The sequence below is a fragment of the Heteronotia binoei genome, chromosome 21, assembly GCF_032191835.1.
Source record: "Heteronotia binoei isolate CCM8104 ecotype False Entrance Well chromosome 21, APGP_CSIRO_Hbin_v1, whole genome shotgun sequence".
In the NCBI taxonomy this organism is placed as follows: Eukaryota; Metazoa; Chordata; class Lepidosauria; order Squamata; family Gekkonidae; genus Heteronotia; species Heteronotia binoei.
Genome location: NC_083243.1, coordinates 61,975,144 through 61,997,522, shown reverse-complemented (window position 1 = coordinate 61,997,522; position 22,379 = coordinate 61,975,144). Strand labels below are relative to the sequence as shown.

Sequence of the window (22,379 nt, the reverse complement as noted above, 5' to 3'; positions counted from 1 at the left end):
CTTGGTTGCTCTGGCAGAAGAGAAAGGTGTTGGGAGAAATCTACAGGGGAAGCCAGAGAAACTTGGCCCATCATTTTAAAATATAAATTTACACCTACAGCCAAAATAGTTTCTGCCCAGGTGCTACTGGACCCCTACTTTGTTCTATAACCAGGAGATGACAGCCATGGAACTGAATATGCCATTTAAGCACCCTGAGCTTGTTCTTTCCTTTCGTTGCATTAATCTTTATTAAATTGTAATTATTATAATATTGTTATACCCCAATCCTCCTGCACAGAGGATAGCCAACAGGGACCAGAGTGACCTGTGCAGTCTGTGTTGGCTGTCATTCTGAGGGAAAAGACAAGCCACCCTATGCAGGGAACACTTCCCATTTCCTCCTGGGGAGCAGCCCTCTACTGCGTTTTGAAAGGAAAGGATGCTCCCTCCGGAAGGCAGCCAGCTTTATGTTCCTAAGGCAGAGAACCAGGCCCATAGCCACAGTGGGGCCGGGAGGAGCTAGGGCCATCCTTTCAACCCCTCCTTCCAACTGTATGGCCCCTCCATTGGAGGGCCCCCAGTATGTCCCCTTTGCTCACTGCCACTCTGAACAAGTGGTAGCGTTGCTGCTGGTCTTTTGGCTTTTCCCCTCTTCCTTTCCCTAACACAGCATGCAGAGCAAAGGGTGGATAGTTTGTGGGACTCAAGGCAGGTGGGCCCTGTGGACAACAGAAGGAGGAGACGACTTGTTGTCCCTTGAATCCTGTGAGAGCGGGAGCCTGACCTGGGCGCGGGCCTTTGGCGCCACTCAGAGTTCCCCAAAGCGCGCCCCAGTGTCAAGCAGCAGAGGGGCAGATCTCCTCCTTCCTTCGGCAAAGCGCCAACCTGGCAGAGCCCAAAGGTACAGGTGGGTTTGTTGACCGTTCGGGAAGGGAACGGGAGGGGAAGCGCGGGCTTCCGCCGCCCGCTGAGCTGGTCGCGCTAGAGCGAAGCGCACCTGTTGGCAGCTGAGGCACCGCTACCCGCCTGCAGCTGCCGCTCTGTCAGAAGGCAGCGCTGCCCTGCCAAAGGCGCCGGCCCGCCCGCCCGCCCGCTCGCCGCTCCCCCCCTCCCCCCCCCCCTGCGGGTCAGCCGCCTTCCCAGGCCACCCAGGCAGTCGCTGCCGGCCCAGTGCTCATGCGCCTGGGCAGGGTTTAAAGCCTGGCGGCGCGGTCCCTCCGGCTCGCAGCGCTGGTCCAGGCAGACATCCCAGCGGCCGGCGCTTTCCTGCGCATCTCCTTCAGCCCGCTCCTCAAAGCCTCCCTTCTTGGCCTGGCCTGGCCCGGGCCTTCTCCTCCTTCCCAAAGGGCCAGCTCCCCCTCGACAGCCACCCCCGCCGAGCCCGCAGCCTTTCCAGTAGCAGGTGCTGGAGGCAATCCCGCCCCCCCCCTTGTCTCTCCAGTTTGGGGGAGGGGGAGAATAGCGCCCCTCTGCTTAACCCCTTCGTGGCTGACTTGCAGTCGTCTCTGTTTCACAGGCGCAGCCATGGCTCCCAATGCCGCCCCCTTCTTCCTCCTCCTCCTAGGTGCGTATGGAACTCCTGCTGTATTCCATCATGGGGGTGGGGGGTCCCTTTCCCACACACGCGCACACGATACCCTCGAGAAGGACTGGGGGCTCCTGGAGCCAGCCAGCCTGTCTTTGGGGTACTGCTCAGTGCTTGTTTTCTCCCGCTTCCTCAGGGCTCCCTTTGACACACACACACACCCCTTTTCTGATTTCAGGTGTTTTCTCTCTGGCCAGTCCCTCCCAGGGCGACAGCTCAGGTGAGTTCTGAAAGTCTTTCTTGGTGGATAACAACTTTTTTGTTCCTTTTACCTTAAATCAGAAGTATGCTTCTAATAGCTGAGAGGAGAAAGGCAGTTGAATCTTACAATTGCCTTCAGAGATCTTACCATTTTGTCTGCCTAAGTGCTTAGAGAGGGATGTTCTGTTCCAAGGTAGTTTCTCTACTCCATTATGGGCTATTTCCAGAATGTCTTTTGCCTATATTTTCAATTACCTGTGCAGGAAGCCCCCCCCCCATCCTGTTTCAAATGTTTGGAGAATCATTATGGTTGAAAAGCAGTGAACAAATGTAATTAAATACCACAGCTATCTGGAAATAAATTAATGTATCTGAGGTCAGGTGTATCTCTTGACTCTAGAGCTTCCCCTTTTCACCCTAAAATATGTTCTGTTACAGCTAACAGTAAGGTTAGGGAAAAATGGTATTTGTCTATGCATCTGTATGTGTGTCGTTTCTCCCCCCACCCCCCTCTGCCTTTTAATTGGAGGGATCAGTAAAACTGAATAGTGAGGGTAACTTAAATGTTTTAATCACAGTGAAATCTCACTGAAGATATCAAAGCCCATCAGGTAAGTGACTGTGTTCTTGTTTTTACCAAGACCGATATTGTGTGTATCTGTTCACAGCTTTGGGAAAGCTAAAAACATTAACATTTTAAAAATAAATGCATGGTTTTATGGGGCAGTCATGTCATAGGGACTAGTTTAAAATTTAGTGTGGATGGGGGGCATTCACTATTATCATGAGACACAATCTAGATAGTAGTTTTAGGCATGCCTAAGTGGGCACACACCTAGTTTGAACTTTTAATTAAACTTTTTTGCAATATTGCAGATGCTGTTATGGCACTACAGTCTGCCTTTGAAGTTTTCCCAAGTTTCAAAATTTCTCTGAGTCTCATAAAATCTTGTTTTCTCTGCAATGTGCCAGGGGTATCTGAGGAAAAAAAGTCTAATAGGGTGGTTTATTGTGTATGTGGTCTTATGCCAAACCATGTGTAATGCAAAATATTTGTGATTAGATTCTTTGTTCATTTTAAAGCAAATGTAGCAGCTCTGGATTCAGTTTGACTAGTGCTAGCAATGCTCTTTTCTCCATCCAAACTATACCACAAGTTTCTATTGGCTTTGTAAAGGGGAGTATTGGTACAGATCTTTGAACTACTGAATCATCTGTGGTAATGCACCTAGTTGTGACTTGAAAGTAATTTAGTTGGTGGCGCTAAATATAACTCCTATTGATATTATGGCATCATTACTGTATGGTGTTTATCAACTTTAAGGCTGTAATATTATTTGTGTCTAATGGTGAGTTTTCAAAAAGTCTTTAAGGCATGTGTAAATGGCTGGGTAGAACCATTTCCAGTGGTTGCATGGACAAGATAATTACAAGGTATAAAATATTATTATATAGAATACCAGTTTAATTATATTCTCTTGTAATTGTTAACAGTAGTACTTGGTTCATATAGATAATGGAACACAATTGTAGCAGTAGAAGTACAGAACACAACAGGAATGAATATAACATTACATTTCTTCCTGGCACCAGCTTTTACAAAGTGGACTTGAATAAGAAAATGGAAGATCCACTATGGCTACTTTCTTAGTAATAGTCCTCATCAGTCTTAACTGGTTTACATTCCCTCTTGGGGATTAGGTGAACTGTGGATTTTGGTTTTGTTCTTGCTACCCAGTAGCAAGGGGGTAGGTGAGGATATTAATATATTTTTCAGTACTCATTCTAAATAATAAGTAATGAGAAACAACCAACATCATAAACTGAATAGACTTGTTTCGGATTGGATTGTCAATCACATTTTATGACTACAAGAAACAGTTTTCAGACTGCACATGTTTCACCATTTAGAATCAATGCAAAGTTTATTGGAGCAAGTGCCTGATATGAGCAAGGATATAAGCAAAATGATGATGTTACCCAAAAATTGGAATTCTATAGCTAAGAAGAGCAGAATTACCCAAGAAGCTAAGAAGAGCAGGAGCACAAGAAGGCCAGAAAAACTAAGATAAGTTCATCCATTCATGTGAAGAGATCAAATTATTTTTCGGAAAGGGATCACATTTCCAATGAAGAATTTTTAATATCATTCAGTGGAAGAGAACTTGATCTGAAAAAAGCCATATCCCTGCCTAATCTTCATCAGAATGGGAACATGGAACTCTTTCCATAATGTTGAGTGAGACAGTGAGACCTTCAGTGTGAATGTGCATGTGTACTATTTACAATAGTAAGATCTGAAAACCTCTCAGAAGATGGAATTGGCAGCCCTTAAAGGACCTATATAACTTTGTCACAAAGGAGTATTGTGCTCTGGAAAGCAGCAATATAAACTAGTAAAAGAGACTTTCCTTTTCATCTTAAGTAAGTGCAGTGAAAGCTAGCAACGAAAGACTAACTCTGGAGGATGAACAAAGATACCCTATAACACCTGTAACTTAAATATAGCTGAAAATTATATTTCAAAGGTATTTGATTTGTACCATGTAAAGGTTTCCCCTTTTTAGGCAATTAAAGTTATCACTGTTCTGCAAAGGATATGTGATCCAGTGCAATCCTGAACAGAGTCCTACCTTTCTAAATCCATCTAGAAGCCAATGGGCTTAGACGAGTTTAATGATTTAGAATTTCACTGTTAGTTTTGCTTGTATTTAGGACCTTTACTTTTTTATAACTGTAATAGCAAAATTTCAAAATATCTCCCTAACCATAAAAGTAATATGTGATCTCAAACATGAATATGGTTTTAGCAGAGTACAAACCTGACCTATTTTTTACATTTCTCACAAAAACTTATAATTTATAGTTTGTGAACATTGGATTTCTATATAAATGTGTATACTGGGCAGGGGTAATGCTAGGATTTTGTTTAATTTTCATGCTATTTAATGTTTTGTCACATTTTACATTGTAAGGCAGTTCATGCATGTTCTTTGGAGAAGCATCATAGAAATTTTCTAAATGAATGAATATATTAAGATATTCAAACATAATTTGGATATATATTTATATTATATTTGAAATATGGTTTTCATTTATATTTATAAGATTCTTATGAATTTGTAATCAATAGGCTTTGTGCATTGCTGTGTACACTAGGCATTAATTTAGTAGCAACTGAAGAATTACTTGGACAGTGCATATTATCTGTTTATCACTGTGAATGAGTTTCCCAATTCAGTTTTAGAACCATGAACATAGCCCACAGGTTGGGATACAGATGTCCTGCCCCCAGAATGATATTTTTTTACATTTCTTTGTGCTTATATCACTCTCACTTCATCATAAAAATAAATAAATAAAATGCCAAGTATGTTGGCACTTTCCAGCTCTCCCATTGGCTGTGGTGTGCACTCCATCAGTCATTGGCCAGTCAACCACCACTCAAGTTCTGTTGTTTTCCATTGGTTGAGTCCACTCCTTTCTCCTGCCTGCTGTTGCCTACTGACTCTCCGTGGTATTTGAAAGAGAAAGTAGGCAGCAGCAGCAGAGAGACAGGAAATGAAGGTGGTAATGCAACTAGGCAGCAAGGCCTGGCCTCGCTGGAAGCATTTCCTCAGAGGCCATAAGCCGCCTCTTTCCTATCACTCCCTCCCTCCCTCCTCCCTTTAGCCTTGCCCCAGGACAGACGAGGACTGAGCACTGGGGAAGTTGCTATGCAGTGGCTGTTGATAGGCAACCAACTTTGGTTCTGTCATTAAAGGGAGAGGCCTCAGCTGAATAGAGTCCACCCTCCAAAGCAGTTGTTTTTTCCAGGGCGAGAGAGATCTGTTGTCTGGAGTTCAGTACCAGGAGATCTTAAGGCTCCACCTAGTGGTTGGTTACCCTAAGCCTAGATGCTTGCTACTGTTCAGCAGCAGCCCCCCCCCCCCCCCCGTGACAACCAACGTAGCATAGGAGTTAGTGCTACAGGGCAGGGTCTGCCAGACCCAGGTTCTTGCTGTGGAAGCTGTCTGGGTGATTTCAGATCAGTCACAGACTTTCAGCCTAATCTACCTTACAGGGTTGTTGTTCAGATTCAAAGGGGGAGAGAAGAATGATGTAAGCTGCTTTGGTCCTCACTGCAAAGAAAGACTGTCCTTTTCCTAGGTAGAGGCTGCAGGGAGGGTGGAGGAGATGGAAAGCTGAAGTCAAATCAGTTCCCTTACAGAAAATGGCTGCCTTGAGGCACATACACAATCATGCCAGGCAACAAAAAAGCAGATCACCCCACAAACTCACACTGCTGCTAAATGCCGTAAGACTGAATATGACAGGAAAAGGTGGCAACAATGCACTGCAAACAAAAGCTGAGCTTCAATGTCTGTATGACCATTGTCATGCTCCCCCCCCCCCCGCCTGCAACCACCATCATTATTCTTCCTTATCTCTAGTCTGGGCCTCTTTCAGGGCTCTGAACCACCACAGACACAGGGACACACACACAAACATGCAGGGGTGGGGAAGGCAGCATCTGTTTCAGCTGCAAAGTGGGTGGGAAGATAGCAAGGGTGGGGGAGTGAGTGAAGGCGAAGGGGGGGGAGATAATAAGAGTAAGGATGAGTGAATGTCATGAGTAGAGGGGAGTAGTAGAGTGCAAAGGGTGCAGGCGTAGCTGAGAGTGTTTGGGATGGGTGGTAGTTAAAAGAGGGGTGAGGGTGGGAAGTTGGGGGTGGATGGGAAGACACCAAGGGTGGGAGGGAGTGAATGCCTTCATTTGGGTAGGTGGGTGGGAAGACAGCAAGGGGGGGCACTCACTCAGAGCCTCTTTCTACAGCCTGTTGTATTTTCCTTCACAAATGGCCTTATTCTTAGTTAAAATAAAAATGGCTTACAAATAAATTTTCATGTTAACTTGTAGTTTTTTGTTTTGTTGTTTCCTTTATAGGTTCAAAACAGAAGACAGATGTCATCCTATATCCCTAGAAGAACTTGCTTAATCTCTTTTCATAGAGTAATAGAGTTGGAAGGGGCCTCAAGGGTCATCTAATAGGAATAAATAGTTTTCATAATAATACAGTATTTTAAAATGGTTTCTGTGCTATATGGAGAATGCAAGAGACTTTTACAAGAGTTTGATTTATGTATTCCTTTACAGAATGCAAAAGAGTACATGGAGTTCAAAAGAGTTAGGGGAAGGGTATTTCCACTCATGCAAAGAAAATTTCTTTTGATTTCTCCTCTCCAGTACAATCATCCATGCTGCATCCCATGTGTTGCATAAGTCTGCAATCTGCATGTCTTTGCCCAATAAAAGACATGCAGCTGAAGTCCAAGTGAGGAGGGGGGGGGAAATTATTGCAATACATTGTGGAGCAGAGCTAAGCCAAGGCCTGCATACCAAGCTGCTCCACCCCCTTTTAGAGTGGTCAAAGCCTTATATACCCATGATGACATGTTGACACATGTTGGCACATATATATACTAATTGGCTGCAACATCCAGCATAATTTCACTGCAAGAGTCAGCTTCACATTGCTGATATGTTTTGCAAGGTTGGTATCAATTCAGTGGCTACAAACTGGCATAGCAAAAAAATTCAATATGCATGCATCTGTCTTGACTGCTTAAATCTGGTTTGAGGTATAAGAACCCCCTACCTCTATTGTTACTTAGAAACACAGTTAGATATTCAGTAGGGCATAGTGAAAGTTTTATCTCTGTTAGAGATAAGGATGGTATGTTTACTGTCTTGGTCTCAGATCTGCACTGTGATACTAATTTTTTCTGTCTTCTGTTCCAGACTGTGTGTTAACCCTTAAAGATGTTGCTTCTGCAGGCTTCTGGTCTTCCTAACAAAAGCTGTGTCCCACACTTGCATTCCTAAACAGAGGAGAGGAGGTGTTCCCCCAAATATTATGCTACCCCTTTCACTCCCCTAGCTTTCTGTGACATCTATTGCATAGACCAGCATTTTAATCACCTCTGTTCTATGAAGTGTGCATTCAACATTTATAGCAAAAATAGTCTGTGCCATTTCTTCAGTTTCTGGCTAATGTTTAAAGAGCATTCCTTTTCCAAGGGTCTGCTGATCTCATGAAGTGGCTTCTCAAGGTCAGGGAGTTGCAGCAGGAAGAGTAAAGACATGAAGGACCAATTCATCAACCAACTAGAACCAACCCAGTAGTAGTAAATAGGAGTAGTAGTATAGAATCATAGAGTCAGAAGAGACTTCCAGGGTCATTTAATCCAGGGGTGGCTAATAGTAGCTGTCCAGATGTTTTTTGCCTACAACTCCCATCAGCCCCAGCCAGCATGGCCAATGGCTGGGGCTGATGGGAGTTGTAGGCAAAAAAACACCCGGAGAGCTACCGTTGGCCACCCCTGATCTAGTCTAACCCCCTGCATAATGGAAGAAATTCACAAATAGCTTCTCCACACTCTTAGTTACCCCTTCTCCATGCCCAGAAGATGGCAAAAAAATAGCACTGATGCAACTCTTCCTGCCCTCCCTCTAATGATCTGCCTAATTCACAGAATCAGCATAGCTGTCAGATGGTCATCTAGCTTCTGTTTGAAAACCTCCAAAGAAGGAGAGCCCACCGCCTTCCCAGGAAGCATGTTCTACTGAGGAACTGCTCTGTCAGGAAGTTCTTCCTAATGTTTAGCTGAAAACTCTTTTGATTTAATTTCAACCCATTGGTTCTGGTCTGACCTTCTGGGGCAACAGAAAACAACTCTGCACAATCCTCTATATTAGGGGTGGCCAACGGTAGCTCTCCAGATGTTTTCTGCTTACAATTCCCATCAGCCCCAGCCAACATGGCCAATGGCTAGGGCTGATGAGAGTTGTAGGCAAAAAACATCTGGAGAGCTACCGTTGGCTACCCCTGCTCTATAGGAGTGCCCTTCAAGTACTTGAAGATGGTGATAATATTATTTGTCAGTTGTCTTCTCTCCAGGCTAAACATACCCAGCTCCTTCAACCTTTTCTCATAGAACTTGGTCTCCAGATCACTATCTTCATTTTCCTCCTCTGGACACATTCCAGCTTGTCTATATCCTTTTTTAATTGTGGTGCCCAAAACTGAACACAATAGTCTAGGATGGTGAAGCCTAACCAGAGCAGCAGCAGCAAGCTAGAGGAAATGGAATGCTGAATTTCCTTTAGTTGTTTCTGAAGTGTAACCCCTATTATCTGAGTTGTCAAGCTGGTTTAATTAGCAATGCCAATTGTACGTTCCCCAGAAAAAAATGAAAAAAAATGGAAACGTAGTTAAAATTACTAATAATTTATTTAGCTGACTCTTGTATTTATGTTACCATATTTTGGTAACATACCATATCATGGTTTTTAGTCTAACACTTTCCATCTTATGATTCGAAATCTTAAATTTCTTATTTAAACTAGTTATTCAATAGCTATCAAATCACTGATATAGCACTGCAATATTAACATTAACAAAAATGCTTGAAGTTTTTACATTAAGAGCAGAAAGAGAATGAGTAAACTACAAAAATATAGACGGATAAGTGCAAACCAGCCCTATGTCATCACATAACCACCATATAACCATTCCTGGGAATGAAGCAGGTGTTAACTGGGGTGTGGGGTGAGGTATTTGTGAATTTTCTGCATTGTTCTGGGGGCTGGACTAAATGACCCTGGAGATCCCTTTCAACTCTTTGATTCTATATATTAAAAATATGTTCAGTAATTAAAAATAAATGTGGCATGACTAGGACTAGGAGAAGCTAGGTTCAAATCCCTACTCAGCTGTAGAGCTCACTGACTACTCTTGGGCCAGTTACATAACTTTTTATAAGCTGAACCTATTTCACGGGGTTGTTATGGAGATAAAGGAAAGGAAAACCATGTGTCCATGGAGGAAGAGTAGGGTAAACAATATAATAGACAGAATGTAAATGACAATCAAGCCAATTATCAGTGACCTTGTGCTGATGTCACAAATAGATACATTAACACAGATGCTCTACACATATAACAATTACTGTTTCCATATCTGAAGCTTCAGAGGCTTCTGTGTTGTAGTTTTTTTCAGTTGTACAATTCAATGGTGTAGTTAGAGTATTTGGGAGACTCAGGTTTAAATCTCCACATTGTCATGGAAGTATGTTTGGTGACCTTGGGTGAGTCACACACACTTGGCTTTACCTACCTCACATGGTTGTAGGAGAACAAAGAATGGTGTATGCAATTTTGGATCCCCATTGAGAAGAAAGGTTTGGTATAGATGAAGTGAATAAATACAGGGCCGGGTCTAGGGGGGGGCAAAGGGGGTGCTTGCCCCAGGCGCTGACGGAGGGGGAGCAACAAATTGGGTATAGAATTCATTGTATTCTATGGGATCATAAGATAGAATGGCCCATAAGGGGGCATCATTTTTTTAATTCCCCCCCCCCTCAAAAAACATGTAGATCCGGTGCTGAATAAATAAACATACCAGTAGAGAATTCCACTGATCTTTACTGTGACATTACTGTGCCAATGGGTAAGATCATCAGTTACCTGTAACTAAACATTCTCTGTTGTAGAATAGCCTGCTTGAGAAGTTCAGAAAGGCACCTCCCTTCTGTCACACTACAGAATGTGTAGAATGGAATTGTTCCAGAGGGCTTTTTTATTACAAGAATAGGGTTATAGTAAAATTGAATTGTTCAGGAGGAATTGTTTATTGTATGTCTTATACTGTTCCTATTGTATTGTTTTAAAGTTTGTAATCTGCCCTGAGAACTATACAATAATAAATAATAAACAATTAGCACCAAAGAGAATGCCTGTGTTTTTCATTGGATGGCTTACAATTGTCAACAAAATAACACTGCATTTTCAATGTTTTTGTGATGTGTAATTTTTCATAGATGTACCATTTATGTAATCATATTACTCACTAAAAATCATACTGTTTGCAAGCTGAAATAAGATATGCAAAAGCTGTATCACACAGAAACAGAAGGAAGCTACCCATATAAACATCCTGAGAGTAAGAACTATTGAATAGACCTGAACAGGATTCTAAGTAGACCTGTTTTGGATTATTCTTTAATATTTTTTTGTTTCAGTTGCAAGCAAAAGGATTGCAGTGTGTTGTTAATGTAGTGAGTGTATACATAATGCAAAACTAAAAATCAAAGCTATTTATATTTAAATTGTAGTTAAATTAAAAACCTAAATTATTAAGTATTTTTATTTATGCTTCCTTTAATATATTAGTAGCAATAAACTGTACTGCAGGTGGTATACTGAGTTTTGTATCAGACTTAAATTTTATGTCATCTTTCTTTTTCTCTGTAGCCCCTGTTCCCATTACATGCCACACAAGAGGAATAGATATCAGAAGTGAGACAGCACATGTCCTTTGTCCAGCAAACTGTCCTATATGGCAGTACAGTGTCTTTGGAAATGTTGTGTATGCCTCCTTGTCCAGTGTCTGTGGAGCTGCTGTTCACAGGTAAGCCTGTTTATTAAGTCAATGGAAATCAATGGTAAATTACCCAGATAGGAACTTGGCTAAAATAGCCCAGACAGTTCTATTGCTGGCAGAGCTCAGATTTAGAAACAATTTTGAATTAAGCAAAATTGCTGTGCATTAATGCTTTGGGAATTCTTCAGTGAAGGTACAATGCTCTGTTCAGATCATGACTCCCTAAACTTTATCCCCTTTTTCTGCTGGAGCAGCAACATGTCAAAGATGGTACTTGTCATTCACTTTGAGTGCTGTATTCCAAGTTCATTTAACCTTAAGTGGCATTATTTTGGAGATGACTCCACCAAGGAACAAAAATGATGAGTTTTCAGTGATATATATAAGGCCATGGATATATGTCCTTTCACCTGCCTCAAAAGCAATGGAAAGCAGTGCCAGGCATCTGCATTATGCACCAATTTTTAGCTATTGTTGGTTGTTATAACCTTGACGAAGAACTCTTCTAAAGAATTTGCTTCACTATTGGAACTCATTAATAAATTTGGCCCTCAAGGTTTAAACATAAGTTCTGGGTGAATATATGAACATACGAAGCTGTCTTCTACTGAATCAGACTCCGAGTCCATCAAAGTCAGTATTGTCTACTCAGACTGGCAGCGGTTCTCCAGGTTCTCAGGCTGAGGTTTTTCACACCTATTTGCCTGGATCCTTTTTAGTTGGAGATGCCAGGGATGGAACCTGGGACCTTCTGCTTACCAAGAAGATGCTCTAAACTTGATGAAGGTTAGAGGTGGGTTTGCCTCTGCACATAATTGCCTCCTATTTGAAAGTGGATTAGTATCACAGTTCCAAGTCACACTATAGAAATAAGGAGAATATAAAAGCATTTTCATTCAACAAAAATTAAAATTATTCAAATAAGATAAAATAAAAATATGATAAAATTAAATAATAATATAACTTGTTTTTTTACTTGATAATTTCATTGTTAGGACCGCAGAGGGGTGGCCAATTCAGTCTGTTGCGGCTATCCACAATGCTTGAAAGCTCATAGTGAACCACATGTCATCGGTCTTTAAGGTGACACTGGACTTCTGTCCTATTTTACAGTTAAATAAAACAAAGGTCCAGTGGCATCATGAAGATGGATAACATTGATCCCAGCATCATCTCCCCTGCATCAGAGCCCCAAGGAGAGATCACAGAATGGGGGAAAAGGAGTTTGGGCAGAGAGTAGCTTGACATGAGGGGGTCAGGGAGCAAGTCTCAGCCACTTGATAATGAATAGACAGAGTAGTAGATAACTCCAAACCTTATTGCATTGCAGCAGGGAAATAGTAACTAGGTATCTACTATGGTCCATGTGTCTTTGCAAGCTGCTCTATGAGGTCATGGGAAGATGGGGCAAGCCATCCCTGTCACAGCATGCCTATGAGTGGAGTTGACTTGCTGGATGAATAGCTCCCTGACTGGAGATGCTGAAGCAACTGGGCTAGAACCAGTGAGATGGCAGCCTCATGACAGACTGGAAGGACCCACACTGGTTACTGATCATCATCCCAAGTCACCTCACCATTGAACCACTACTTTCATAGCAGACAGAGACATATGCAGTGATGACTAACAGTTCAGTGCTCATTACCACTAGAGACATGCTGGTGGGGGTCCCAATAGGGCTTGTGCCCCACCAAAGAGAGCTCCGGTTGTCAGAATACTCTCATGAGGTGCATGTCATTGCCATCCAAGTGACACCTGACCCCCATCCATGTCAACTGTATCTACTCCATCTGGTTCTGCTGCTGCAAGGCAATGACTGCCATGGTAGATTGGCCAGCAGTTCCAGTGAACATGGTAGAATGGCTGTCAGTCAATGCCAGTTGCGCCCAACCCACTTGGGGAGAGGAGGCACCCTGGCAAGGAACCAAGCCAACAGCTAAGTATGGGTCTGCCAGCATCCCTGCACACACCCTACATCATCATAACCAGAACTTTTAGGTAGATATTCCTGGGAAAATGCCACATCACATGACATGGGGCATACTGCTGGGTGCAGCTGCCTTGGGTTACTCCCCCCCCCCCCACAATACCCTTTACTATAGGAGCCTGCAGTATTCAAGTGGCACCCAGAGTGTATGCAAAGAGATGAATTCCCAGGCCAAGTCTGTCAGTGTGTGGTTGCCCCTTTGCTGTGCATCTCTGGAGATGGGGTACTTGGAGGCAGTGTTCCCTCTAAGCTGAACTAGTGTGAGCTAGCTCAGTTTTTTAGCCTCTGGTTCACATTTTTTTTTAGCTGTTAGCTAATATGGGGCTGTGATTCTTAAATAACCCTAAAGGTTCTGGACTGCCTCTTTATTTTCACTGTTTCCAGCAACTCATCTAAAGCTTTGCTTAGCTTTAGGTTTTCTCTTTTGTATTAAATGGCAGCATTCTGGGCTATGTCATTTTCTGAAGACCAGGGGTGGAATTCTTGCAGGAGCTCCTTTGCATATTAGGCCACACACCTCTGATGTAGCCAATCCTCCAAGAGCTTGCAAGGCTTTTTTGTAAGCTCTTGGAGGATTGGCTACATTGGGGGTATGTGGCCTAATATGCAAAGGAGCTCCTGCTAGAATTCCACCCCTGCTGAAGACTATACACCTACAAGCAGGAACGCACAAGGACTTTCCCTCTCCCCTACTTTTCCTTTTCCCCTTCCTTGAAAGCCTCTGTAGCTTCTTCCTTTCCTGCTTTCTCTTCTTCCCATCTACCAGCTAACCTACCTTTATCTTCTCCCCATCTTCAGTTTTCTGCCCTACCCTACCTATATGGCTGATACCTTGAGGTTCTGAGGATGCAGTAAGGAGAGGGACCTCAGAATGGTACAATGCCATAGCATCCATCCTCCAAAGCAACCATTTTCCCCAGGGGAGCTGATATCTGTAGTCTGGAGATCAGTTGTAAAAGCAGATCTCTAGACTGCACCTGGAGACTGGCAACCCAACCTACCCTGTCACCCTCTACCCAGTTGTATGGCCCAGTTGTATGGTGCCAGTTGCCAGGGTGGGTCCAGTTGCACAGTGAGGCACCTGCAAGGACTTGCAAAGGATACCCATTTCCCCCTATTTTAACTTCCCTAGACTATGTCCTCTTTCCCTCCACCTGGCAGCACTCATATCCACAACATTCTCTGCTTCCTTCTCTCCTTCCCACCCACCTTCTGTCTGACTAGGTTTGCCAGCCCCCAGGTCCAGGTTTTGGAGGCTCCTCCCCACTGCCAACCAGCTGGCCGGTGGGAGGAAGTCCTGCCCAAACAGCCATGATGTTCCTTTCCATCTTGGCAGATTTAGAAACTTGTAAACTATTTGTGTTTTCGAAGGTGTGTGTGCCTTTAAATCTCAATGAGACTAAAGCTTTAGGGGGAGTGAGCAGGCAGAGGCACATGCCTCTTCCCAGTGACTGTGTTAGAGAGGAAGAAAAAGAGCCTAGTCCCTCTGTTTGTTTTGCATTACTTTCAGAAGTAATTTGCACAGTAAAAGGGATAGTAAAGAGTTAACTAGAACCTGATTATGGGATGGAGGAAAACTCCACTCCCTAGACTGCTCTGCTCAGTACTTTCATTTTCCTGTGCTAATCTGAAGAAGTTGGTTGAAATACAGCAGATCACTACATCCAGCAACTCCCATGAGTAAATTGCCTCAGTGTGGGCTTTTAAACTTTTTATTTTGGCTGCTTTGTGCATTCACTTTTATTTAGTGGAATTGCAACTGCTGGGAAACCTTTTGAAGGCCAAAAAAGAGGAGAAGGAATTGAAGGGGAACTTCACTGCTGTATTTTTATTTATTTGGAATGGGAAAGTCTCCAGGCTCCACCCCCAAAGATCCCAGATATTTCCTGAGTTGGTCCTAGCAACCCTATTCTGCACGTTGCTGGGGGGGTGGTATTTTTCAGGTTTGTAGGACAATTTGCATTGTCTGTTCCTGGGTCCAATGTCTGGATTTAAGTGTCCCCAGATCTGACTGACTTGGCTATTAGAATATAGATATGCTCAGACATTGTTTAAACAGAGAAAAGGAGCACATCACTAATGCTGCCCTTACGTGGCCTGAAAAACCACATAAATTGAATCCTTTTTTGCACAATAGAGATAAATCATTTCTAATGATGTGCATCTTTGCCTATAAATTCTAAATGTTTATATTCTCTAAAGAGAGCTTGAACACTCACTACATCATCTTGCATTCTTCCTTAAGAATGTATGAAATTGGGCATATCACCAAGAGAAGAATCGTGATTCGTTCTTTAAAGGAACAACCACCAACCTTTTTTAGAAGAAAAATCAAGATATTTCAGATTACATATTTTCTTAATTTTGAGAGGTGAGGTGAGTAGTGTAGGATGGCTGAAATCTGTTAACTCTGGCAAAGTCCTGAATGGGAAGACAGGAGGTTGGGAGGGAATATATTGAGAGAGCCCATAGTTTAGTGGCTCCCTAGGTTTAATAACTAGCATTTCCAGTTAAAAGGATAATTTGTAACGGCATGGAAAGGCTTCTTCTCTTGCAGAATGATTGGTGCACAATATTACGCTAGGTAATCCAATGGTCTGACTCAAAATACTTACTACTATGAACTTACTCGGAACTACTTAGTGCTATAAACTTACTGTTGTTATTCAGTCACACAGTCGAGTCTTTGTGACCCCATGGACAAAGTCACACCAGGCCCTCCTGTCTTCCTCTGAAGTCTGCTCAAATTCATGTTAGTCATATCAGTAATGCTGTTCAGCCATCTCATCTTTTGCTGTCCCCTTCTTCTTTTGCCTTCTGTTTTTCCCAGCATCAGGATCTTCTCAAGTGAGTGCTCCCTTCTCATTTGGTGGCCAAAGTATTTGAGCTTCAGCTTCAGCATCTGACCTTCCAGGGAACTGTCTAGAACATAATGTATATTTCCTTTGGTTGTAAAGATATTAAAGTGTTATAACAGGATGTTATAGTTAAGAAATACCTTATGTTTGGAGGTGAGGCCATGTGCAGCGTGGTGGTCTCAGGAAAGAAGCTCTGTTGTGGTGGTTAAGATGAAATTGTTACAAGACTTTAGAACCAAGCTGTCAATAAACCTATTGAACTCCTTCACTGGTGGCTGGGATCAGTTCTTTGAGGAACCTGTGGATTCTTCCTAAGTTCCTACTGTAACAGTAGAGTTAGCCAAGTGCATTGCAGCTCTGATTATTACCAGACAAATCACATAATGGTGTTCCAAAGATGGAGTTCTGTTCCTCAGTGATAACAGGAACTTCTCCATACTAGTAAAGTCAAATTTGTTGTGTCTTCTATTTATTTCTCTAACAGATACTGCTACAGTCATGGGACAAATTCACTATAGCTCTCCCCCCCGGCCAGTATTTCATACTAGACAGGATCACTTTATCTTAATACATAGCAGAAATAATTTCAGCTGATGAAGCTTTTCATATCATTGCAGCATCTACTGAAATTCTATGGGAGGGAGGGTCTCACTAATTAGACAAAACAAAGCCCTGTTGAATTTGGAATATGTTATTTATTGATTTATTAGATTTTTAAAGTGTATACATCACCTCTCCAGAAACCTGCTCAAGGCAGTTTATAGCTAAGAACATAAGAGAAGCCATGTTGGATCAGGCCAATGGCCCATCCAGTCCAACACTCTGTGTCACACAGTGGTAAAAAAAAAAAATTATACACACACATACACACTGTGGCTAATAGCCACTGATGGACCTATGCTCCATATTTTTATCTAACCCCCTCTTGAAGCTGTCTATGCTTGTAGCCGCCTCCACCTCCTGTGGCAGTGAATTCCACACGTTAATCACCCTTTGGGTGAAGAAGTACTTCCTTTTATCCATTTTAACCAGACTGCTCAGCAATTTCATCGAATGCCCACGAGTTCTTGTATTGTGAGAAAGGGAGAAAAGTACTTCTTTCTCTACTTTCTCCATCCCACGCATTATCTTGTAAACCTCTATCATATCACCCCGCAGTCAAGGTTTCTCCAAGCTAAAGAGCCCCAAGCGTTTTAACCTTTCTTCATAGGGAAAGTGTTCCAAACCTTTAATCATTCTAGTTGCCCTTTTCTGCACTTTTTCCAATGCTATAATATCCTTTTTGAGGTGTGGTGACCAGAATTACACACAGTATTCCAAATGAGACCGCACCATCGATTTATACAGGGGCATTATGATACTGGCTGATTTGTTTTCAAGTCCCTTCTTAATAATTCCCAGCATGGCGTTGGCCTTTTTTATTGCAATCGCACACTGTCTTGACATTTTCAGTGAGTTATCTACCACGACCCCAAGATCTCTCTCTTGGTCAGTCTCTGCCAGTTCACACCCCATCAGCTTGTATTTGTAGCTGGGATTCTTGGCCCCAAAGTGCATTACTTTGCACTTGGCCACATTGAACCTCACCTGCCATGTTGACGCCCACTCACCCAGCCTCAACAGATCCCTTTGGAGTTCCTCACAATCCTCTCTGGTTCTCACCACCCTGAACAATTTAGTGTCATCTGCAAACTTGGCCACTTCACTGCTCACTCCCAACTCCAAATCATTTATGAACAAGTTAAAGAGCATGGGACCCAGTACCGAGCCCTGCAGCACCCCACTGCTTACCGTCCTCCACTGCAAAGACTGCCCATTTATACTCACTCTCTGCTTCCTATTAATTAGCCAGTTTTTGATCCACAAGAGGACCTGTCCTTTTACTCCATGACTCTCAAGCTTTTTAAGGAGCCTTTGATGAGGAACTTTATCAAAAGCTTTCTGGAAGTCAAAGTAAACAACATCTATTGGGTCCCCTTTGTCCACATGTTTGTTCACCCCCTCAAAGAAATGCAACAGGTTAATGAGGCAAGATCTTCCCTTACAGAACCCATGCTGAGTCTTCCTCAGTAACCCATGTTCATCAATGTGCCTACTCATTCTGTCCTTGATAATGGTTTCTACCAACTTTCCTGGTATTGAAGTCAGACTGACTGGCCTGTAATTTCCCGGATCTCCTCTGGAACCCTTTTTAAAGATGGGGGTGACATTTGATACCTTCCAGTCTTCAGGAATGGAGGCAAATTTCAATGAAAGTTTGCATATTTTTGTCAGGAGATCCACAAGTTCAACTTTGAGTTCTTTTAGAACTCTTGGATGTATGCCATCTGGACCTGGTGACTTATTAGTTTTTAATTTGTCTATCAGTTGTAGGACCTCCTCTCTTGTCACCTCAATCTGACTCAGGTCTTTCAACACCCCTTCCAAATTTAGTGGTTCTGGAGCGGGCAAACACTTCTCGTCTTCCACAGTGAAGACGGAGGCAAAAAATGTATTCAGCTTCTCAGCCATTTCCCTATCCTTCTTCAGTAATCCTTTTACCCCTTGGTCATCCAAGGGCCCCACTGCCTCCCTGGCTGGTTTCCTGCTTCTAATATATTTGAAGAAATTTTAATTGTTGGTCTTTATGTTTTTTGCAATATGCTCCTCATAGTCCCTTTTTGCCTGCCTGATCACAGTCTTGCATTTGATTTGCCACAGCCTGTGTTCCCTTTTATTAATCTCACTTGGACTAGCTTTCCACCACTTAAAAGAGTCCTTCTTACCTTTTACAGCTTCCATTACTTTGTTTGTTAACCATGCAGGCCTTTTCTTATACCTTTTTGTGCCTTTCCTAACTTGTGGTATATATTTTATATGAGCTTCTAGGATTGTAGTTTTAAATAGCCTCCAAGCTTCCCCAAGGGTTTTTACTGTATTTACCTTTCCTTTCAGTTTCCTCTTCACATGCCTCCTCATCTCAGAGAATGTACCCCTTTTAAAGTTAAACATGGTTGTGCCAGTCTTTTGGGGCAACTCTCTATTTATACAAATGGTGAAATCAATAACGTTATGGTCACTGTACCCAAGTGGTGCGATCACTTTTACATCTCTCACCATGTCTTGAGCATTACTTAAGACCAAATCCAGGATCGCCCCACCCCTGGTAGGTTCTGTGACCATCTGCTCCATAGCACAGTCATTGAGAGCATCAAGAAACTCAATCTCTCGACCCTCATGCTCCCTGGCAGCAACTGTGACCAAATCAAGCTTTCTGTGAATGGCTGTAACTGGCATATTAGCCAAAGTTAGTAAAAGGTGCTACATGCCACAGAGGAAACCTTAGCCTGCAGTGAAGCAGCTTCAGGCTAGAACCCAACCCTAGGCCACAAACCTGCTCCTTCTGGAGGAGTACAACCCCTTCCTGGCCTGGCTGACTCCTCAATCCATGAGCAATTGGCCCTCATCCATCCCATCACCTTCTCTAGATACCTATTACAGACTTATACAGTCCATAGGCCCACCCAACTCAGCTGATAAGGATAAATAGATGTGGTGTCATCCAGGTATTGGTGGCACCTCACTCCAAGATTATTTCTCCCAGTGGTATCTCATAAATGTTAAACAGCATGGGATACAAGATAGACTCCTTTTAAAATAACTTCTCATTATGTGTCGCTGTCAGTGTAAAATGAAGCAATTAATTAAAAGCTGGGACAGGTTAGACATATCAAGTGAGGGAGATAGAGAAAATAATTAGTAAACAAAAACTAATAAGAAAAGGGAGACAGAAGGAGAGCATTGTTACTTTACTCTCTCTTGTGTTCTTGGCCATTGAACTAAATAATGGTTAATTTTGTTTTTGGTACCCCAGTGGTTAAGTTCAGAGTAGTCTATTGTACTTAAGCACATGAAATCATGTCATATCGAATTAATTGTTAAATTTTGTGTTCCTTACTCTGGTAGGCCCATGAGATCTATATTTTGCTTTCTGTTTCATGCACATGTGGTTTTCCCATCTGTATACACAGAGAGCAAAGTAACAGCATCATGGTGTGCCATTTGGATCTCAGAGGAGAAATTGTTTTGCTTTGGATTTCTGGACTGAATAATATATGTACCGCTTATAAGGATATAACCACAACTTGTCTCCTTCATTTTTACCTCTTTCATCACAGTGGAACAGAATCTCCTGCTATTAAAGACAAATAGCAGTTTTCCTTCACTTTGACATGTTTTTTCCTGTCTTTGCATGGCAGCTTGAATGGACATTATTTTGGCACCCTTTTATCCTCCCTGGACACTTGTGCTGAGCTGATCATTACTTAATTTTGACAGCACTAAGATCATTCAAGAGAATAGGGACTTGGCACTATATGATATGTGCACAAGTGGCTTGTGTGTACAGACAAGAGGTTTGTATATTTTGAAGTAAAAAGCTGTTGGTGATTCCCCAAATTCTGAAACAATTGAACATTGTCTTTCCCAATAGAAATCCTAAATTATAGGGAAATAAGCTGTATATGTAATATAAATTTAAGTAAAGATTTTTCCTTGTACCATGTCTAGTCATGGGCCTGTGATAGACTGCACTTTTTAAAAGCTTAGAAGTGCTCTGTAAATAGAGCAGGACTGTGAAGAACTGTTAATTTTTTACAGAGCCAGAAAGCCTTGAATGGCAGTCTGCTCCGATCTGATTGGTTAGTATCAGCTGAGCAGGAAAGTATTGAGACAGCTGCCTACTGAGCAGAGATTCAGAAAGATTTCTGACTTGACTGAGTTCAGTCTGATTTAGGATTGCCAGGTCTTAGCTTCCAGGGGACTCCAGTCCTTTTCCCAGCGTGATAACATCACCCAGAAGTGACATTATTGCACCGAGCACATCAGGCTGTTTAGAACAAAAAACATTTTGGACCTAGAACACATGTTTAGCACCAATCTGCAAACAGATCCAGCTTTCCCGCATTTGGGGAAATCGCAGAGGTCAGCACACCCGGGGTGCATTGGATGAGCCTCACCCTGGGAAAACCTCCATCATGATCATGCCTCCCCTGCCAGCTTTTAATGTTTTTCCTCATGTGATCATTGTTCTCCTTTTATCCTATCTCCCTTTTCATCTCCCTCCTTCTTTTTCTCCTCTCTCTCCTCCTTCCCCTATTTTTCCTATCTTAAACAGATCCTTTTAAAAGTCCAGATTGTTATAGCAGGACATTTGTGCTACTGAATTCAGATCAAAATTCATTTGAAGAGTAAAGCTTTAGATTATCATGATATGCTATTATTACCTTCTCTTCTGTGAACAGAAGAGACTAAAATATAAAAGGCATCCTATTCTCTGAGGACAGGAAGGTTTCAGAAGGCTGAGTTTTTCTCCTGTCTTTTATTGCACTAATCTGACCGTGGATATTTTTATCCCATCTTTCCTCAAAGAATTCAGGATGGCATTTTATCCTTGCAGTAGTTCTGTAAGGTAAGTTAGGCTGAGAGAGACAGTCCCAAGGCCACCTAGCAAGCTTGATGGCACATGGCTAGTATCCCAGGTTCTAATCTAACAATCTAACCAGTATCTTACACTAACCAGTATTTTACACTGGCTCACACTAGAGTTTGCCAGTTTTTAAGTTGTACTTACACAGACTTCTTCAATAAAAAGGAAACAAAAAGTTATTGCAAAAATTACCGCCAGATAATACAAATCCATGTTTTTTCAAAGTATTTGTTCCTCCTGGACAATGCCCAAAGTTTGGGTTACTGTATGGTTAAGCACACAGATACTTAATATAATTTCCTTTTCAGATCAGACTTGATGAAGGGTGCTATGACGGCCCCATCCACGTGCCTCCCTTAGAGGCAAGATTTTTTCCCTCCATTTTTATATTCCTGTCTGACTGAGCCACGTAATGTGCTTTCTTTTCTTCTTTCTTGAAGAAAGGCTGTCCCATCATCCTGTCAAAGTATGATATTTTGGCTGTTTGCTCAGCCCAGAAAACTGAGGGAAGGATTGGGAGCTCACTTTAACTTAAACAACTTAAATGTAATTTGAGGCATTTTGAAATTCAAAAATAACAAAACAGAGGGGAAAGATCAAGTGAAATTAATGGTTGAAATTTCTGAGGCAAACCCACTACAAGCACAGACTTTAGTTCTTATGTTTCAGGTTAATGAGATATTCAGAGTTACTTAAACCCTTGTGTTGAGAGGCTTTTGTTCCAGTGTTTTCCCCAAACACTTTAGTACACTTTCTTTGAGTATTCTTTGGCTCTTTTGGTTTCCAGAAGGCTGTTACACTCTTTCAGTACTGAAAGCCCTTCTCTTGAAATACCAGTATCCATCTTGAATTTTTAACTTAAGGTCTCCAAAAG

At 42.3% G+C, this 22,379-nt stretch overlaps 1 protein-coding gene across 1 annotated transcript in view; it reads left to right on the top strand.

The window, feature by feature from the left end:
* Positions 1 to 1,112: 1,112 nt before the first annotated feature.
* COCH (cochlin) overlaps positions 1,113 to 22,379 on the top strand; it is a 44,320-nt gene continuing 23,053 nt past the window's right edge. The window contains exons 1-4 of the mRNA XM_060262291.1: positions 1,113 to 1,384; positions 1,499 to 1,546; positions 1,746 to 1,787; positions 11,064 to 11,220. Coding sequence (XP_060118274.1) covers positions 1,507 to 1,546; positions 1,746 to 1,787; positions 11,064 to 11,220 — 239 coding nt within the window. The 5' untranslated portion in view covers positions 1,113 to 1,384; positions 1,499 to 1,506. The remainder of the gene's footprint in view (positions 1,385 to 1,498; positions 1,547 to 1,745; positions 1,788 to 11,063; positions 11,221 to 22,379) is intronic.